Source organism: Sinohyriopsis cumingii, chromosome 1, assembly GCF_028554795.1.
Source record: "Sinohyriopsis cumingii isolate HCF-2022 chromosome 1, ASM2855479v2, whole genome shotgun sequence".
Lineage (NCBI taxonomy): Eukaryota > Metazoa > Mollusca > Bivalvia > Unionida > Unionidae > Sinohyriopsis > Sinohyriopsis cumingii.
The window spans coordinates 84,115,173-84,134,627 of record NC_142961.1 but is presented as its reverse complement, the minus strand read 5'-3'; the positions used below and the strand labels follow the sequence as shown (position 1 = coordinate 84,134,627).

Genomic DNA, 19,455 nt, shown 5'->3' with positions numbered 1-19,455 from the left:
ATATGAAGTCTTTCAACTGCAATTATCAAAAAGACGCTACAGAATTTAATGCTTATTTCATTTTGAGTGCAGTAAGGAAGATATAATTGCACTTATATTCGAAATTACAATACAATTTTGAAATGTGCTATCAAGATTGAGAACCTATGACATGGCTCATGTAATTCGGATTTGCAGAACTAAGAAAGTACAGGATGTAAAACTGTAAGTATATTTTTTTGCCATTCTTATCACCAGCTAAAGAAGACAGTATATGCCTTGTCACTTGTATGTTATTTTAAGGACCCTTTCTTGCGTCTGTTGTATAGCTAGCCTAAATCCAAAACATTGTATCAAAAAAGTTAACATGGAATGTGCCAAAGCAGCTGGTATGTGACAGTCCACAAAACATCTGCTTCACTTCATTCTGAGACAAATTTAAACAACCACAATGTAAAGTGCATACTACGCAAGTGTATATGATTTGTTTCCAAATTAAAAGTGCTGGCGTCTGCATCCATTGTTTGTTTACAATAGAAAGTAGTTCCTTTACGCATGTGAATGCAATATGTGTATTTGCATGCAAGTTCAATATCGGGTAATATTGCATGATTCTGACAATCTAAAGTTAATGAAGAAAAAAATCAGCATATAATAACTAAAATTATTGAATGAAATACATGATGCTGTACTGTAACTGAAATTACTGAACTTAACAGATGATCACAATTTGTATTATCAATACACTACTGTAATTAATTCCATATTGATATTCTTTATAAGTTGTGAGAGAAAGTACTGACTATGATTTATGCAGTTGTCTTACCTCTTTTGTCAGTTTCTTTGGTTCTTGCCGAACTCCTGTTAAAAAAGAGACATTAAGGTGGATCAAAAATATTTCAAAATTATTTGAAAAGCATGTGTGTGAGTCATTTATGGCTTATCTCAATGACCACAAACTTCTCTATGATAACCAATCTGGTTTTAGGTGAAATAATTCCTGAGAAATGGCACTAATATCAATAGCTGACACACGGCTGCTAGTTTTGGCTTCAGATGAATGAAAACTAGCTGGGAGTGTTATGGTTGATTTTCAAGAAGCATTTATTCTGGTTGATCATGAACTTCTATTAAAAAATCTACCAATGTAGTAACACAGCTCACAAATAGTTTACTTCATTTCTGAATAACATATTACAGAAAGTGACTTTACATGGACATGTAGCTGAAAATAAAAGCAGAAAATGTGGTGTGCCACAAGGATCTATAATCAGAATATTTTAATTGGTATTTTCGTAAACAATCTTCCTCAACAGATTGGAAACACTGTATCATCAACTGATCTATACGCTGATGATACAACTTTTCTGATAAACACATCTGCAAAACTGAATTTCTATTCTTCAAAAATGGCATTAAACAAACTTAAAATATGGTGCAAGGAAAATGGCATGGTTGTAAATACAGATAAAACAACAGTTTCATTAATAAGAACACAGACAAAACAGCAAAATTAAGACAGATGTGATAATAATGAAAAAGTGAAAGTAGGTTCCGTTAACAAAATTCTTGGTTTTCTTGTTGACCATAATTTACCTCAGTCTGATCATACAAGCCTCATCACAAAGAAAACAAATTCCTGTCTTTGGCTATTAAGAACAAATAAAGCATTTCATTCCAAAACAGTACACCTATTACAAGAGTTACAATCAGCCTCATTTTGACTAATGTAACAGAAAACAGGGAAATACTTCTGATGTTAATATTAAGAAAATATTTTGGCTGCAAAGATGAGCCTGTGCAAAAATACTAAACATGGAAATATTATTGTGACAACTGATACTTTAAACATCCTACATTTTCAAGAATGACTTCATCTAGAGAAAACCAAAATGATGTACAAAATTTCTGTCAAGTCCATCCCTGTTTACTTTTAAATTTTAAATGCAGAGAAACCGCAAACCTAAGATCAATGACAGTCAAAAACTTCCTAATTCCAGAACCAAAGAAAGAATCATTTAAAAATAGTTTTCAATACTTTGGAGCCATTATGTGGTAAGATATCACAAATGAAATCACAGAAAACTTCTAGCATGTCGGCTTTTCACCATGGATGAAATCTAAAAATTCAACATGGCCTATCCCCCTCCTGCAGCCAAATTTTTGTATCTAAGTATATGTCAGTATTGTTATGCAAGACTTTAACTTTGACACCGATAGTAACTTTATGTGTTACTGTGTTAATAAGTTTCATATATAGTTAACTAGTCTAGGTCTGTAATTTCTAGGTACATACTAATATATGTGAACATGAATGTGTGAGACAGATAATGATTGAATGCTCTCTGTGTATATCTGTTCATTCATTATCTTTGAGGGCCTCAAGGTAGATTAGTTCTGTTTTGTAACTAATTGAGTTACGATATTTAAATAAAATCTTTATTATTATTATTATTGTTATTATTATTATTATTATTATTATTATCACATGATCCACAACAGACAACTTTGCTGATCAATTCATACAATAGTGAAATTACACTGTTTATTTTTTACATTAATTAAAATATTTATTCCAGATATACAACTAAAAAATTAACCTTTCCGGACTGATAGCACTATCTGATGTCTGGTATACAAGTACAAAATCAAGCTTTCTAGACTGGGACAGCACTATATGATCCAGATATACAGAATAAAGCATTCTGGTCTAATAGCAGGATCTGATCCAGGTACATAAAATCAACCTTTCTGGCTGAGCACTATCTAATCCAGATATACATGTATAAAATCAACCTTTCTGAGCTGAGCACTATCTAATCCAGATATACATGTATAAAATCAACCTTTCTGGACAGTTAACAGTATCTGCTTGTTATGATCCTGTCATCTTGAACCATGTAACAGAATAAAGCAAAACCAACAAGTTTATTTCTCTTAATTATAAAGTGAAAACTTAAGAGGAACCTACAGTATTGTGTATTAAATCCTAAATGTTATATCCCATGTCCAAAGTTATATAATGTTCCAAACAAATTTCAGTGGTCTTGAATGTTTTGATGAATCTCAATGATAAACCAAAATGTCTTTGAATGAGTCCTCAATAATCCCAAAGTTGATTTTTAGTCCAAAAAGTCAATGAACACTTTCTAATTCCAATGAATATTTTGAATAAATAATTCCTCTCAAATAATAAAAGTGATTTAACAGACTGATATTAAAACAGGAATGAATAATTGTTTACCTAGTTCTTTATATACAGACTGTCACCTATGACAAAATAAAATGCACTGAAAATGAGTAATTTTGTAATGGTAAATTTCACTAATTCATAAACAAGAAATGCCCTTACCACTTGTAACTATGACGAAACTCAGGTAGACATTATGCAACAAGTCATCAAGGTCAAAACTCAACCCACAATCATGGACAAAGGTCACGCACACAATATCAATTAAAAATACATAACATCAACCCTCATAAAAAAGATCTAAACACTCCTTCTTGCTTTTTGCATAATTTCTCTGATGTTTGTTTAATCTTTTAGAAAAATAAATGATCCAAGCCATTTTTATTATCTTGAATCAATACTCTGTCAACCTCTACATCACTTGCATCAACAGACATTTTGAATAATTTGCTCAAATTTGGAGCTGAAAAACTGGTGCGCATGTAATTTGGGCCATTAATATGTCAAAAGATTCCTGACAATTGACAGACCTATGAGATCTGGATTGCTCAGTCAACAAATTTGTCATAGACTTGGAAATATTTCTCCAAAAAATACTGAATTTCTGTTTTGAAACATTGCTGCTTGAATAGATTCACCCTGTAATGATGCCATTTTGCATGTGTAGAATCTACAATTTCAGCTTCACTGTAGATTTTATTTGTTCACTTTGGAACATCAGAAAACATACTCATAATCACATAATTGCTGTTTTAGTTCACTATACTTGTGGTTGTAGATGTGAAAGCTTCTGGTCCAGACTGTTTAATATTTCTGAATTCCAAAAAGTGGTTAAACCAAAGTCATTACAATCAGATTGCATTCCACTGTTTACATATTCAATTTGTGGGGCAGGTACAACTAAACTGATTGAATGATTAACTGAGCTATCTCTACTAAAATATTACTTTAACATATTTATTTGGCAAAGTTGTTTCTGTTGACACTTTCCAGGAGCATTAATTATATAATTCAATTCATTTACTTTTTTTTCAATTTACCATAAAATTTACTCTGAAGAGGATTTTGAGATATTGGACAAGAGAACCAGAACTCTATCACCCAGCAGAAAGCTCCTTTCCTTTGTATTTCTGTCATGCCTTAATTTAATATTTGACTGAGTACAGGAATATTAGCTCTTACTACCTCACAAACCTTTGACAACTTACATTTGAAATCAGAAACACAGTCAAGAAGATTAATCTTGGAATATTCACTTAAAAGATTTCTCTTTTAATAACTTCAATAGTCCATAGAAAGTTTGTCTAAATTAGTTCAAAAGGACTAAAAACCTAAATATTCTTGAACTGATTTCCTAACAGCAAACAACAGTAAATGAATATCTCATCCTGATCTTTTCCGGTATGTAAGCAATATTAATGAATTATATTCTAGAAAGTTTAATGAAATCTTTCCAAACTTTTGGGCAGAAGATTTAGGCTTAATTCATTCATAGCTTGCAAGAAAATTCCCGACATAAATTTGACCCTTGATCAGACTAGACAGATTTGGGAAGGCCAACAAATGTAAAAAAAACTGTATCAAAGTTTTTTTTACGGTTTTAGTTTAATATTTCTCAAATGAATGGCCTATAAAAATCTTGTGCAAGCACACATTATGGTCAGCAAGTATTGGTTGCCTAACCAAAAGTCTACAATTATGGTGATAAATGGTTCGTCAAATGGAGGAAAAGACTGCAGATAAGCCTTAGGTATCTTCTGATTGGGTTTTCCTACTATTTGTCTAGAGTTACAAGATCTACGGTATTTAGAAACATCACTTATAATTTTCATCTGATAAAAATGATTCAAGATCTTCTGACAAGTCTTACTGACTCCAAAATGGCCAGTTAAGGGAGTTTCATGGGCTAGACTACCAGTAAGAATTTTATGTCAATATGACCATGGAATGACAGTTTGATGTCTCACTGACCACTCATCTCCTTTTTCTCATAAGGACCCCATTTTTCACATAATAACAAACTGGTACTTGTGTAGCTTCAGATTTGTTAATAGCCCCCCGGAAACAAGCTGGAGATCTCAAGATCTTGTTCCTGTTCAACAATTAGCAAATGTCTTTTGTCACCCTGGTTTGAATGGAGAGAATGAGTAGTAAAACAAGGATCACTGTGATCAATTCCTCTTGATTGATCTATACCAGAAGCAAAAGTGACCTCCTCAAAAGCCTGACCAATAAATGTGTCACCTAAAAGAATAATTTCCTGATCTTAATCATTCTTATGAGCTCTTTACACCAAAGCACTGGTAACTGCACAAGCAGGATATAAATCATGGATTTTAATCTCAAAAGGATCAACTTGTCTGATCCAAATGACATTTGTCAGTTATAAGTTGACTAACCATGACCTTATTTACAGATAGGTTACTGTCTAGTAACAAATGAATACGACTGATAGGTAAAAATGTTGTTGTTCCAAAAGTCATGGGTCCTAACCCTAACTTTGGGTTTTACCAGACTTTCATTAACACAACTGATTCAGAATTAAACTTTCAATTTTCTATAATTTTTGGCACTGATCTTCCAATTATTTTTATCAGTGATTGAGAAAAAAAGCCTGTAACAATCAAATTCATTTAATCTTTGTATCAATTTTTCAATACATTTGTTTCATCTTAGATAAAAAACTTTTCTATTTTGAGGAAAATCTCTCCTCTGAATGAACACACAATTATTAAAAAATTAGTCCCTACCCATTTTACAGCATTTTTAACATTCAATTTATTTGGACTTAGATAAAATGGAAGGTCAGGACAGGGAAACATGTTGAAAACAAATGTTCAGAGGATAGATTGCCCATATTTGTTATAAAATCTATAAAGTTATGGATATTTAGTACACTTTTTCACCACCATCCTTTCGTCATCTTCGCTAGCCAAGGTTCATATATGATAACCCTATCTATGCCTTGGCGTATCAAGCAGATATTTCTGTCATTGATTCTATTGCTTCAATTTCTCCCAGTTTCAGTTTCTCAGATGATGAGAAGACGTTTGAAGTTTTGTCAAAGCTAATCTATGTTTATGATTCCATAAGAATTTGAAATAATCTCCAAGGCAGAGCTAAGTAAAAAAAAAGGTTATAATGGAAACAACTTATCAGAATTTTGCGTTTTAATTGTTCCAACCTGAGAAAGAAGCACCTGTGTGCATCTGTTCAAATAAATCAAAATGTTATCAGTTTATTGCACTACAGACACTACCTGGACATTATGTTTCTTACCTTATGCATACATCTTTACTTTGAACAGTTCACAAGATGGGACAGGTAACATAAATCTTTAGAAAGGGATATACATATATATATATATTGAAAAGTTATTATTACATTAATTTAGGCCACCATCCCACCAAATAATAAACATACAAAAAAGGTCAGTATTGGAGCAGAATATATGTCTTTTGATACAAATGTCAGATATCAAGTACAGTTTCTTGTCTACCTAAAACATTAGTATATAAGGCAACACTGAATAATCTCCCAACTTTGTGATAGAACAAATACAGTTTCTTGTCTACCTAAAACATTAGTATATAAGGCAACATTGAATAATCTCCAAACTTTGTGATAGAACAAATACAGTTTCTTGTCCACCTAACATGTAGGTATTTAAACAAGGCAACACTGAATAATATGACAACTTTGTGATGGAACAAATATAGTTTCTTGTCTACCTAAAACATTAGTTTTTAAACAAGGCAACACGGAATAATCTCCCAGTTTTGTGATGGAACAAATACAGTTTCTTGTCTACCTAAAAAATAGGCATTTATATGGCAACAGTGAATAATATGCCAAGTCTGTGATGGAATAAGTACAGTTTCTGGTCTACCTAAAACATAGTATTTATATGGCAACACTGAATAATATGCACTGAAGCTGTAGAACTGTTCTAAAGATGGATGAGCATTTCAAAGCTTAAACTAGTACTAAGACTTTTCTCTGAAGCAATGACACCCCAATAACTATGAATCTCTATATTAAATTTATGGGTAGACCATTTAAGTCGGGCAAGGGTCCCATATACAGTCAAACCTGTCCTAACAGTCTTCTGAGTTCAGCAGTCACCTGGTCACAACAGCCATTATAATTTTCCCTGGCAAATTTGCTACATAAATGTAATGAAATCAGCAATCACCTGTCATTCATGGTCAGCAGAAACATTTTTTTAACTAAGCAGTGGTTTCACCCTGCCTTCTGCAGTCAATGGAGCATATCAGCAGTGACCAATCCAAGTAGGCAAATTAAACTTCTTTTGATTGATGAGTAAGGTATGGTTTAAATAAAGGTATGTTAGGTGAATCAATGTTTAAACATTTCGTATTTCAATTATAGTTACCATCATCTAGTTAGACTCAAAGTTGTCAACATATTGGTTTCAAAAGCGAAGTGGTTTTTATCCTTATAGGATATTATCAAAGATTTTTTTACAGATTATTTTAAAATTTTGAATCAAAACTATCTCTGATAAAAACAAAATCTCTCAGTATAGAGGTACAATGCAGCAGTGATATCCCTCAAGTTTAGGTGGCACTAGCAATAGCTCCATGAAGTTTCTTATCATTCTCTAATCATCAAAGGTCGCAAACAAAAGCTGACTGTCTTTTGAGCTCTGTGAGTTTTAGCAACTGCTTAATCCATTAAATGTTTAAAGTGTGTACACTTGTTTCCATACCTAATTATGCCAACTGCACTAATTTTCACAATTACAAGGGAGAAGTCAATTAGTAATTTTATTTCGGAGCCATTTCAACTGATAATGAGAAAGAAGTGTTTGCCTGTATAAGTGAGAGATGTACATGTATAAGTGAGTGCATGTACACAGCTGTAGTTTTCATGATTTGATTGGGGTTTATTTCAATTATCAGATATTTTTTATAAGACATTAAATGTGAAGCAGAGTCAGGATGATTTTAGCTGATAAATGTACTGTCATGTTGTTATTTCTCTAAAGGAGAGACATTGGTAAGTAAAAAAAAATCAACTGTGGATATAGTATCCTTCTGTGGAACTTGTTTTATCAGACTATGTTATTTTTCTTTCTGCTAAAGAGATAAATCAAATACATGCATTTTGGTAGCATACTAACACTACTACTAATAATACACGTGAAATAATAATAATGATAATACTACTAATAATAATGAAAATGCTATCTGGTTCATAATACCTAAATTTGTTATCAACCAATTCTGAGAGGTCAACCTGCCTTTCACAGGCCACCTGTCTACAAAAGCCACCTTTGCCTTTTCCCATAGGTGGCTGCCATGGACAGGTTTGACTGTATACGAACATAACAATGTAATCAAGTTTCCAAAGTTTGGCAGACTGTTCTCATTACCAAATACTATATCACATTTTGCATAAATATATTTCTGTGCATGATATACATTCCAATTTGCTGTAAGAACCAAATCTATGGAATATACACCTTTGATTATACTTAGATAAAAGTAAAACACTATCATAACTGGGAATTACTTATTCATTAGAAAGTTTGTCTGAGTTGAAAACTTTGTTTATAACCATTTATTCAAAATTACTTAAATCTGTGTTTAGAAGAAATTACTTGGTAAAATTATCAATATTTTCATTAGTAAAACTATTTTCCATATTATTTTACTATTACAATAATTCCAAAGTAATATTTGACTTCGTAAATGCTTACGTAATATTATTTGATTTAGTATAATAATTACCAAGTAAAATATTTACTTGCTATATTTTATGTCCAATTACTAGCAATTAGTCATTCAATCTATCAACTTTTATTTCTGTTTTTCTCATTCTGAGTGAAATAAATAATTTTTCATAATTACTAATTATTTTGGATTATATGGCCATCTACATAAAGTGAGAAGTGTTTCAATGGAAACCCAAAGATGATATGAGGCCTCGAACGAACTAGATAACATAAAATGGTTTTAAGCGAAAATCCTGTATCTAAACGACCATTTGCTCTGGACAATTATCTATAATAAGATTTTTATATGGCTCCCATGGAGTAGTTTCTGTAGGTCTGATTGGCACTGTTTGTATTTACGACTAAATAAATATTATAAGAGGTCATTTAGAAAAAAACCAAACGTTGATACAATAATTCAGCATGGACAAGTAGCAATAACAAGATCATCAAGATGATTCTCATGTTTGCCACAGTGACTGTCAGATGAACATCAAATGTTCATATGACCTTGACACTGCTAGCTAATGACTGTCAATTCACTTTGTTTCATATTGGTCATTGGCATATATAGTGAACAGAAACTGTTTTGAACAAGTGCACTATTATAAATAAAAGAGTTACAGCCTATACAAAGTGAAATCAACCAACCAATGAGAGAGCTCATTATCTGGCTTTCTAGATACTGAATAAGCTGTCTTCAATGACATCTACATCCACTGACTCAAAACTAAAACTTATGTGAAATCTTTAAGTTAGAGAAATTGACATGTGACATGTTTCATTGTCAACAAAGACCAATATGATTATTCCTAACTATATCCAAAAGAAAAATTAGCATGGGACCTGTCTGGATCAGGGTCTTTCAGCTGAATCCATTTGAGATAGTGGAGCTCAATTAGATATGTCAAGGGTCAACAAAAATTAAGCAGGCTGATGACCAAAGAGAGACACTGCTTAGGAGAAGCTTTACCAAGATCTTTAAGATATAGGACTGGAACAATTTTCAATTAGAACCAAGCAGACATAAAAAAAAGTTGTTTAGTGAAAACCCCATGTCACTAAGATCATTTATTCTGTAGTAGCATTAAAAAGATTTTCAAGATGGCCACCAATGTATCCATACTGTACTTAAGATATCACCATTTTCATTTAGATACAACTAGATATCATAAGAAATCTTTTCATGACATCCCCATATTGATGTGAAGATCAGTTCTGGATTTTAAAGGAAAACAAAAGTTTCAAGATCACCGACATGGTAGCCATATTAAATGTCAGATCAGTACCATTTTCATTTAGGACCAAACAAGATACATAAAAAGTCTTGTAGCTAAAAACCCATGTTGATACAACAATTCATTAAGAAGACGTAGCAATTACAGGTTTTTAAAGGTAACAACCGTATGTCTATCAGATCAGCATCATTTATATTTGGGACCAATTAGACATCATAAAAAACCTTTGGTGAAAACACCATGCTGATATGACAATCTCTTGAAAAGATGTAACAACAAGTTTTTCAAGAGGGATCTCATGGTTACCATATTGGATGTCAAATCAGTACCATTCCTAATTAAGACCAACTATATACTACAGAAAAGTCTTTGGTGAAACCCCATGCTGATATGGCCATCTGCTCAGAAGGAGTATTGATAACAAGATTTTCAAGATGGCTGTCACATTAATTATCAAAGTGGCACCATTTTCCATTTAGGACCAAATGTAGCTTGGAATGAACATGTGTGTAAAGGTTCCTGGCAATCATCCAAGCATTTTAGTAGGAATATCACTTGTACAGATGGACAGATGATGGGTGGGTGGACAGATGGATGGATGGACAATGGGTCATCACATAAACTCTTACGATCTAGTAGAGCTAACATGGTGTGGTGTGGCCTCCCTACCTTCTTGTTCAAGAGCTTCTAATGCCTCCTTGTGTCTGCCCCTCTGTTGCTGTAATGCTGAAAGAGACATCCTTGCGCCTATGTGACCTGGAGCCATCTCTACCACTTGGGTGTATGCTTGCACTGCCATATCTGCATCACCCAGACATTTGAGACAGTCTGCATACTTCAACCATACTGCTGCCTGGAAATAATGCAAACTTATCATTATGACATGTCTGCCTGATGTTGTCTGCCAAATTTCCAAGCAATATATCACAAGCCCCCATAAGAACTACAAACCCACTTGAAGCTACTGGCAAGTTTTCTCACATACCAAAGTTGTAAGAGCCGTAACTTGAACCCATGTAAACAGAGGTGAGATATGAGTGATATGTAAAGCTGAATGCCTTAAACCACTTGGTCATTCTGGGCTCCATGTGATCACAGAATGATACGTGGGTGTTTGCCATATACCAATGATGTCTGCAAAGTTTCTGGGCAATGATTCAAAAACTGTAGAACTAGCTGTATATACAAGAGTTATCATATATAGTATCTATCACTAAAAACAAAAAAGGGGCATAACTCTGAAAAAATGCATCAGAGTGTAATGACAATGACCTGTGCAACTTCATCCTAGGTAAATAATGTATGTCAGGTTTCAAGATGCACACAAGAATTGCAGGATGCGAGGGTGTTTTTATGTGTTTGTGTGTGTGTGTGGTCATCTGTGTGTGTGTGTGTGTGTGTGTGTGTGTGTGTGTGTGTGTGTGTACACGTGTGTGTGTGTGTGTGTGTGCATGCACAAACTGGGCTGGTGGACAGTGCTATTTGTCCATACCATATTCATGCTGGTGTATAGTAAAACAAAATCAGTTAAAACAAGCTTGCATAACTATTTCTTAGAAACATTATTATTATTATTATTATTATTATTATTATTATTATTATTATACTGACCAGATTATAGTTAGTGGTCTTGACAAGTTTTCCCAGTAATGGTCTGGCATCAAAATAGTAGCCATTTTCCATGTAGGCTTCAGCCACATCCAGGAACAGATCTCCATTGACCTCAATGTCTTCTTCAAACATTGGAGCCAGAACAGTCTGCATATTGATGTTATAAAACAGAACTAGGCAAATACACATTATTTTATGTGGGTGTACAGTGATACAGCTTTTAACAGAAATATTCCTATCATGACCAACTACAAGAAAAGCCAAAATTTCTGAGCCTCTATAGGTAAATATCTCTTTCACATTCAACCTCTACATGACAGTCACCTGTTTACAAAAAGCCAAAAGTACATGGTTGCTTGGGTAACAATAAACAAAATACTTGATTTTTTTAATATATATTCCACATGACTAGTTTGTTACTTAGGTTAGTATACCCATTAAGTTTTTCAGAATGTAGCATCATTATAATATTTCATGATGTCACAAATGATGTCATGATGTCTATGGAGGCAATGGAGTAATGATTAAAGTTTCAGAATGTTTGTAAAATTCATTTCACTACAACATTGTCATTTCATCAAATTAAACTAATATTTTTCATTTGTTCGAACATTCTGTGATATCATCAAATTAAATCAGTATTTTTCATTCCACTACAATATTCTGTGATTTCATCAAATTAAATCAACAATTTTCATTTCACTACACCAATCAATGATTTCAAATTAAATCAGCATTTTTCATTCCACTACAATATTCTGCGAATTCATCAAATTAAGTCAACATTTTTCATTTCAATACACCAATAAATGATTTCATCAAATTAAATCATTATTTATTTCACTAAACCATTCTGTAGTCTTATCAAATTAAATCAGTATTTTTCATTTTACTATACCAATATGTGATTACATCAAAATTATATCAGTATTTTTTATTTCACTACAACATTCTGTGACTTCATCAATATTTTTATTTCACTATACCAATCTGTGATTTCATCAAATTAAATCAATGTTTATCAATATTTTATAAACATAAGCTTACATTTCTTTTCATTCCAGATGAACTGTATGAAATTTGTTAAATAATTTTTAATTTTGTAAAAGATTTTACTTATTCAACTCATTTCATAAATTTCATTTGAAATGAGGATTCAAATACAATCCTCTATATTATCATTCTAATTTTAACTAGATATAATTAGGTTAAGGTACAATATATGTCCCAGATATGCCTACAGAATTAAGCCATAATGTATCACCCATATATGCCTAAAGGATACAATTTACAACCCAGTTATATTTGCCATGTTAGGCTACAATGTATGTCCCTGATATGCCTACAGAATTAAGCCATAATGTATCACCCATATATGCCTAAAGGATACAATTTACAACCCAGTTATACTTGCCATGTTAGGCTACAATGTATGTCCCTGATATGCCTACAGAATTAAGCCATAATGTATCACCCATATATGCCTAAAGGATACAATTTACAACCCAGTTATACTTGCCATGTTAGGCTACAATGTATGTCCCTGATATGCCTACAGAATTAAGCCATAATGTATCACCCATATATGCCTAAAGGATACAATTTACAACCCAGTTATACTTGCCATGTTAGGCTACAATGTATGTCCCTGATATGCCTACAGAATTAAGCCATAATGTATCACCCATATATGCCTAAAGGATACAATTTACAACCCAGTTATATTTGCCATGTTAGGCTACAATGTATGTCCCTGATATGCCTACAGAATTAAGCCATAATGTATCACCCATATATGCCTAAAGGATACAATTTACAACCCAGTTATATTTGCCATGTTAGGCTACAATGTATGTCACTGATATGCCTACAGAATTAAGCCATAATGTATCACCCATATATGCCTAAAGGATACAATTTACAACCCAGTTATACTTGCCATGTTAGGCTACAATGTATGTCCCTGATATGCCTACAGAATTAAGCCATAATGTATCACCCATATATGCCTAAAGGATACAATTTACAACCCAGTTATACTTGCCATGTTAGGCTACAATGTATGTCCCTGATATGCCTACAGAATTAAGCCATAATGTATCACCCATATATGCCTAAAGGATACAATTTACAACCCAGTTATACTTGCCATGTTAGGCTACAATGTATGTCCCTGATATGCCTACAGAATTAAGCCATAATGTATCACCCATATATGCCTAAAGGATACAATTTACAACCCAGTTATATTTGCCATGTTAGGCTACAATGTATGTCCCTGATATGCCTACAGAATTAAGCCATAATGTATCACCCATATATGCCTAAAGGATACAATTTACAACCCAGTTATATTTGCCATGTTAGGCTACAATGTATGTCCCTGATATGCCTACAGAATTAAGCCATAATGTATCACCCATATATGCCTAAAGGATACAATTTACAACCCAGTTATATTTGCCATGTTAGGCTACAATGTATGTCCCTGATATGCCTACAGAATTAAGCCATAATGTATCACCCATATATGCCTAAAGGATACAATTTACAAACCAGTTATATTTGCCATGTTAGGCTACAATGTATGTCCCTGATATGCCTACAGAATTAAGCCATAATGTATCACCCATATATGCCTAAAGGATACAATTTACAACCCAGTTATACTTGCCATGTTAGGCTACAATGTATGTCCCTGATATGCAGCCTTGCATATGTTCATGACATGTCAGTGCAATGTGAGAGTACTGTCCAGAGTAACACCTAGGTTTCATACTGATTGTGTGAATTTAATGTTGGTGTTGCTGATATTTATTGTTTGAGCTAAAGGATGTGAATGAGAAAGTCATTGTGTTGTGATCAGAATGGCCTCAGTTTTATCATCATTCATCTGCAGCTTGTTACATGTCATCCATGATTTCACATCAGAAATGCACCTCTCTACACCTTGGATGGTAGCATCAACTTCAGTTGGGTGGCTAGATTTGTATATTTGGGTGTCATCAGCATACAATTGGTGAGACACTGGATGATGATCTATGACACTTGAGAGTGACTGAGTGTACAGAATGAAGAGAACAGGTCCATGAACAGACTCCTGTGGAACACCACAAAATAGATCAACTAGGCTGGAGTGTATTCCATTTGCCGATACATTGTGTGTCCTGTTGACCAAGTAGGACTTGAACCACAGTAAGGCTGTATCATGAATGCCAAATACATGCTGGGGACAGTGAAGTAATATACAATGGTCAATTGTGTCAAATGCTGCAGATAAATCAAGGTGGGTGAGGACTGTAATATTTCCACTATCCAACGCAGAGAGAACGTCATTAACTACTTTTAGAAGAGTAGTTTAAGTACTGTGGCAAGGGCGATATGCAGATTGTACATTGCTAAAAAGACTGTTTGAATTTAGATGAGATACAAGCTGGGATAGAACAACCTTTTCTAAGATTTTTGATATGAATGGAAGATTAGAAACTGGGCGGTAGTTCTTTAAATTGTTATGGTCTAGTGTTGGTTTCTTCAGAAGAGGCTTTACAATGGCAGTTTTGAAAAAATTATGGGAATTCCCCGGATGAGAGAGAGGTATTAATTTAATAACATCAGCTAGTGAAGGCAATACTGGATCTAAGCACTCAAGCAGCAGTGATGTTGGAATTGGATCAAGTTCACATGACTTTGGTGCACTCTTCATCAGGACTGTACGTACAAAATCCATAGAGACAGGTTCAAATGCTGCTAATGGTTGCCGCTTAAATTCTGTATCCCAGCTGTATGGTGACGACGAGTCAGTTGAAATTGTAGTGTCAAGCTTATCTCTAATGGTTTATACTTTGTCACGGAAGAAATTTGCAAACATGTCCGGAAGGTCGACTGGAGAGAAGGTAGTTGGAAGTGGTGTAGATTTGTTCCTTGACATTAGCTTGTTAGTAATCTCGAAGAGCTCTTTGCAGTTGGAACTTTCCATGATCTTAGTAGTATAGTGGGCTGATTTTGCTGCATGGACTATATTTGTGACATTCTTCTTTGCGGCTTCGAAGATTTGCTTATGAATAGTGAGTCTGGTGGAAAGCCAAAGCCTCTCAGCTTTATGATGGTCTCTTTTAGCAGAGCGAAGCTGGTCCCTAACACTGCTATACCATGGAGAACACTTTTGAATTGATACTCTGCACTTGGTAGCTGGGGCATGTTTGTCAAGCAATGAATGCAGGCAGTTATCAAGTTGTTCTGCTGTAGGAGGTAAGCAAGTTGTTAGGTTAGCTTGCATGTCGTGCACAAGTTTGGTTCTATTTATCATACAGAGATTTCTCTTAGTAGCAGATAAAGGTGGAGGGTTAGGGACTGATACATCAAAATGGCATATAATGCAGAGGTGATCTGATGCAAGGTCATGGGATACCAGGGAGGACCGTAGAATGTTATCATCAGGTCTCTGAAGAATCCAGTCTAAAATGTGACCATGTTTATGGGTAGGTTGTTTAACTGATTGTTTGAGGTTGAAAACATTAATGGAATCTATGAGTTTTGATGTATTTGGGTTTCCAGGACAGTCAAAGTGAAAGTTGAAATCTCCAAGAATAATCAGGTTGCCACCTATCGAATTTCCATAGTCCAGGAGATTCGGAAACTGCTCCAAAGAGAGAGAGTCAGCCAGCTTGTTTTTTCTACTAGGAGGAGGGCGGAATAGGCAGAAAAAAATGGACTGACCTTTGCTCCAGTGTGAGTGTGGTTTGGACTAGTTCAAACGATGTGTGGTAAAAACTGAATGTTGTGGTGTGGTTAAGACGTTTTATCATGGAATTCTTTGTGATGACAGCAATTCCACCTCCACGAGAATTACGGGGGAACGACTTGATGGAGTAACCAGTGGGTGTTTGATCCACACACTTGGGCTCATCACCTGATGTTTTTAGCCAAGGCTGCATATCTTGAGCTGAGACGCATCAGCTAAATTTGCAAATATCTTTCAGTTGATGCCACTAAAACACTTGTGTGTTCATTAGTACTTTCATGACTGGACTATTGTAACTCAATTCTGTCTGGTTCATCTCAATATCTGCTCCAGAAACTTCAAAACACAGCTGCTCGGATCATACTTAGAGTACCACGATCAGAGCACACCTCCCCGCTGCTCTGTACCCTACACTGGCTATCCATTCGATCCAGAATCAAACACAAAATTTGTTCTCTGTGCTACGTTTCACTGTCGGACTTTAGTCCAACATACCTATCCAACCTCACCCATGTGTACACACCAGCAAGATACTTACGCTCCTCTTCTGACATTTGTATACTCATTATTCCAAGTACGAAAACAAAGTCATATGGACAGTGTTCTTTTGCATACCAGAGCCCAGCAACGTGGAATGAATTGCCCACAAAGACACAGTGATCACATTCAAGAGGGCTCTCAAAACTCACTTATTTCGACTGCAAGAACAAACTTAGAGACCTAATAATGTTTCCTACCTTAGATATTCTCAGCATGTTTTTTAATATTTTCTAATTTCATGGTGTTTGTTTTTGTAATCATATCATTGTATGTTTTTTATCTTATAGGTGTTGTCTAATGTTGTAAAGTGCTTAGAGCTTCTAAAGATTAGGCGCTATACAAAGTCATTATTATTATTATTATTTGTTACGAAACTTTTAGTATCAGACTTTGGCAACTGTATCACTTGGAATAATTATCTTCAACAAAGTACCCAAATTATTCCTAAGATTTATCTTGGTAAAATAGTGTGGCAAGATTTCTTAAGTACTGCTATTTTAGATTAATTTAAGATATAGCAACTACTGTTATAAAACTATTAAATTCCTTTTGCAGAATTACCGACTTTGAACTTTAAAACTGTGTTGATACTACTGCTGTATTGCTTTTCTTCTAAAGAAAAGCCAAGGAAAACAAAATATCGTAACTTCACTTATTTAAAGGTCAAGATCTGACAAATGAAAGGGATGGTTGTCCTTTTCTTCGTTGCTGAATTTAGCTGTCATTGTAAAAACATTCTTATTATCTTGATATGAATGGCTTTAAGACATTGGAAACTAACTCAAAAGTTGCAGAGTGATGAACTGTAACACCTAATTAATTACCTATCAACGTTAAATGGCTACAGATGTAGGGTAATTGATGAAATGACAAAACCAAGATTACCTATCAATGCTAAATGGCTACAGATGCAGGGTAATTGATGAAATGACAAAACCAAGATTACCTATCAATGCTAACTGGCTACAGATGTAGGGTAATTGATGAAATGACAAAACCAAGATTACCTATCAATGCTAACTGGCTACAGATGTAGACTAACCGATGAAATGAAAAAACCAAGATTACCTATCAATGCTAACTGGCTACAGATGTAGGGTAATTGATGAAATGACAAAACCAAGATTACCTATCAATGCTAACAGGCTACAGATGTAGACTAATTGATGAAATGACAAAACCAAGATTACCTATCAATGTTAACTGGCTACAGATGTAGGCTAATTGATGAATTGACAAAACCAAGATTACCTATCAATGTTAACTGGCTACAGATGTAGGGTAATTGATGAAATGACAAAACCAAGATTACCTATCAATGTTAACTGGCTACAGATGTAGGGTAATTGATGAAATGACAAAACCAAGATTACATATCAATGCTAACTGGCTACAGATGTAGGGTAATTGATGAAATGACAAAACCAAGATTACCTATCAATGCTAACTAGCTACAGATGTAGGCTAACTGATGAATTGACAAAACCAAGATTACCTATCAATGTTAACTGGCTACAGATGTAGGTTAACTGATGAAATGACAAAACCAAGATTACCTATCAATGCTAACTGGCTACAGATGTAGGGTAATTGATGAAATGACAAAGCCAAGATTACCTATCAATGCTAACTGGCTACAGATGTAGACTAATTGATGAATTGACAAAACCAAGATGACCTATCAATGTTAACTGGCTACTGATGTAGGCTAACTGATGAATTGACAAAACCAAGATTACCTATCAATGTTAACTGGCTACAGATGTAGGCTAATTGATGAATTGACAAAACCAAGATTACCTATCAAAGCTAACTGGCTACAGATGTAGGCTAATTGATAAATTGACAAAACCAAGATTACCTATCAATGTTAACTGGCTACAGATGTAGGGTAATTGATGAAATGACAAAGCCAAGATTACCTATCAATGCTAACTGGCTACAGATGTAGGCTAACTGATGAACTGACAAAACCAAGATTACAATTCATCAATTATTGGCCTAAGTACTCTGAAGATTATATCATGCTATGGTAATTAGAGTAAAATACTCAGCTTAACAATACACCATGCTAACTGATTTTAGCTGTCATGGTCCACATCCTTAAGGTCATGAATCCAATGCCTAAAAGACTGAGGTTTTATCTAATATGGATAGACAGTCACCACCTATTTTATTAATGATATATTTATATATATATCTAATTTTTTTATCTTCATTTACTTCTGTAATACTTGGTTGTTAGTAGAAAATATAAGCCAACATTACTGTTTCTAAAGCTCTGTGTGTGCAAGTCTGTGATTAATCTGGTCAAAAAAGCATTTAGCCAGATTTTCCTTCTAAAATTCACAATGCAAATAGAGTTCATCAAAATTTATCAACGTCCTACCATCCATTCTTTGCATTAAAAAAAAAA

General features: G+C 34.0%; 1 protein-coding gene across 3 annotated transcripts in view; it reads right to left on the bottom strand.

Moving 5' to 3' along the window:
* The window catches only part of LOC149807257 (general transcription factor 3C polypeptide 3-like), a 152,567-nt gene that overhangs the window by 89,252 nt on the left and 43,860 nt on the right, over positions 1–19,455 (bottom strand). For all 3 annotated transcript variants that reach the window (XM_089964112.1, XM_089964106.1, XM_089964115.1), the window contains exons 13-15: positions 11,759–11,905; positions 10,817–11,000; positions 806–840 (exon numbers count right to left, since the gene is read on the bottom strand). In XM_089964112.1, the coding sequence (XP_089820238.1) occupies positions 806–840; positions 10,817–11,000; positions 11,759–11,905 (366 nt within the window). The remainder of the gene's footprint in view (positions 1–805; positions 841–10,816; positions 11,001–11,758; positions 11,906–19,455) is intronic.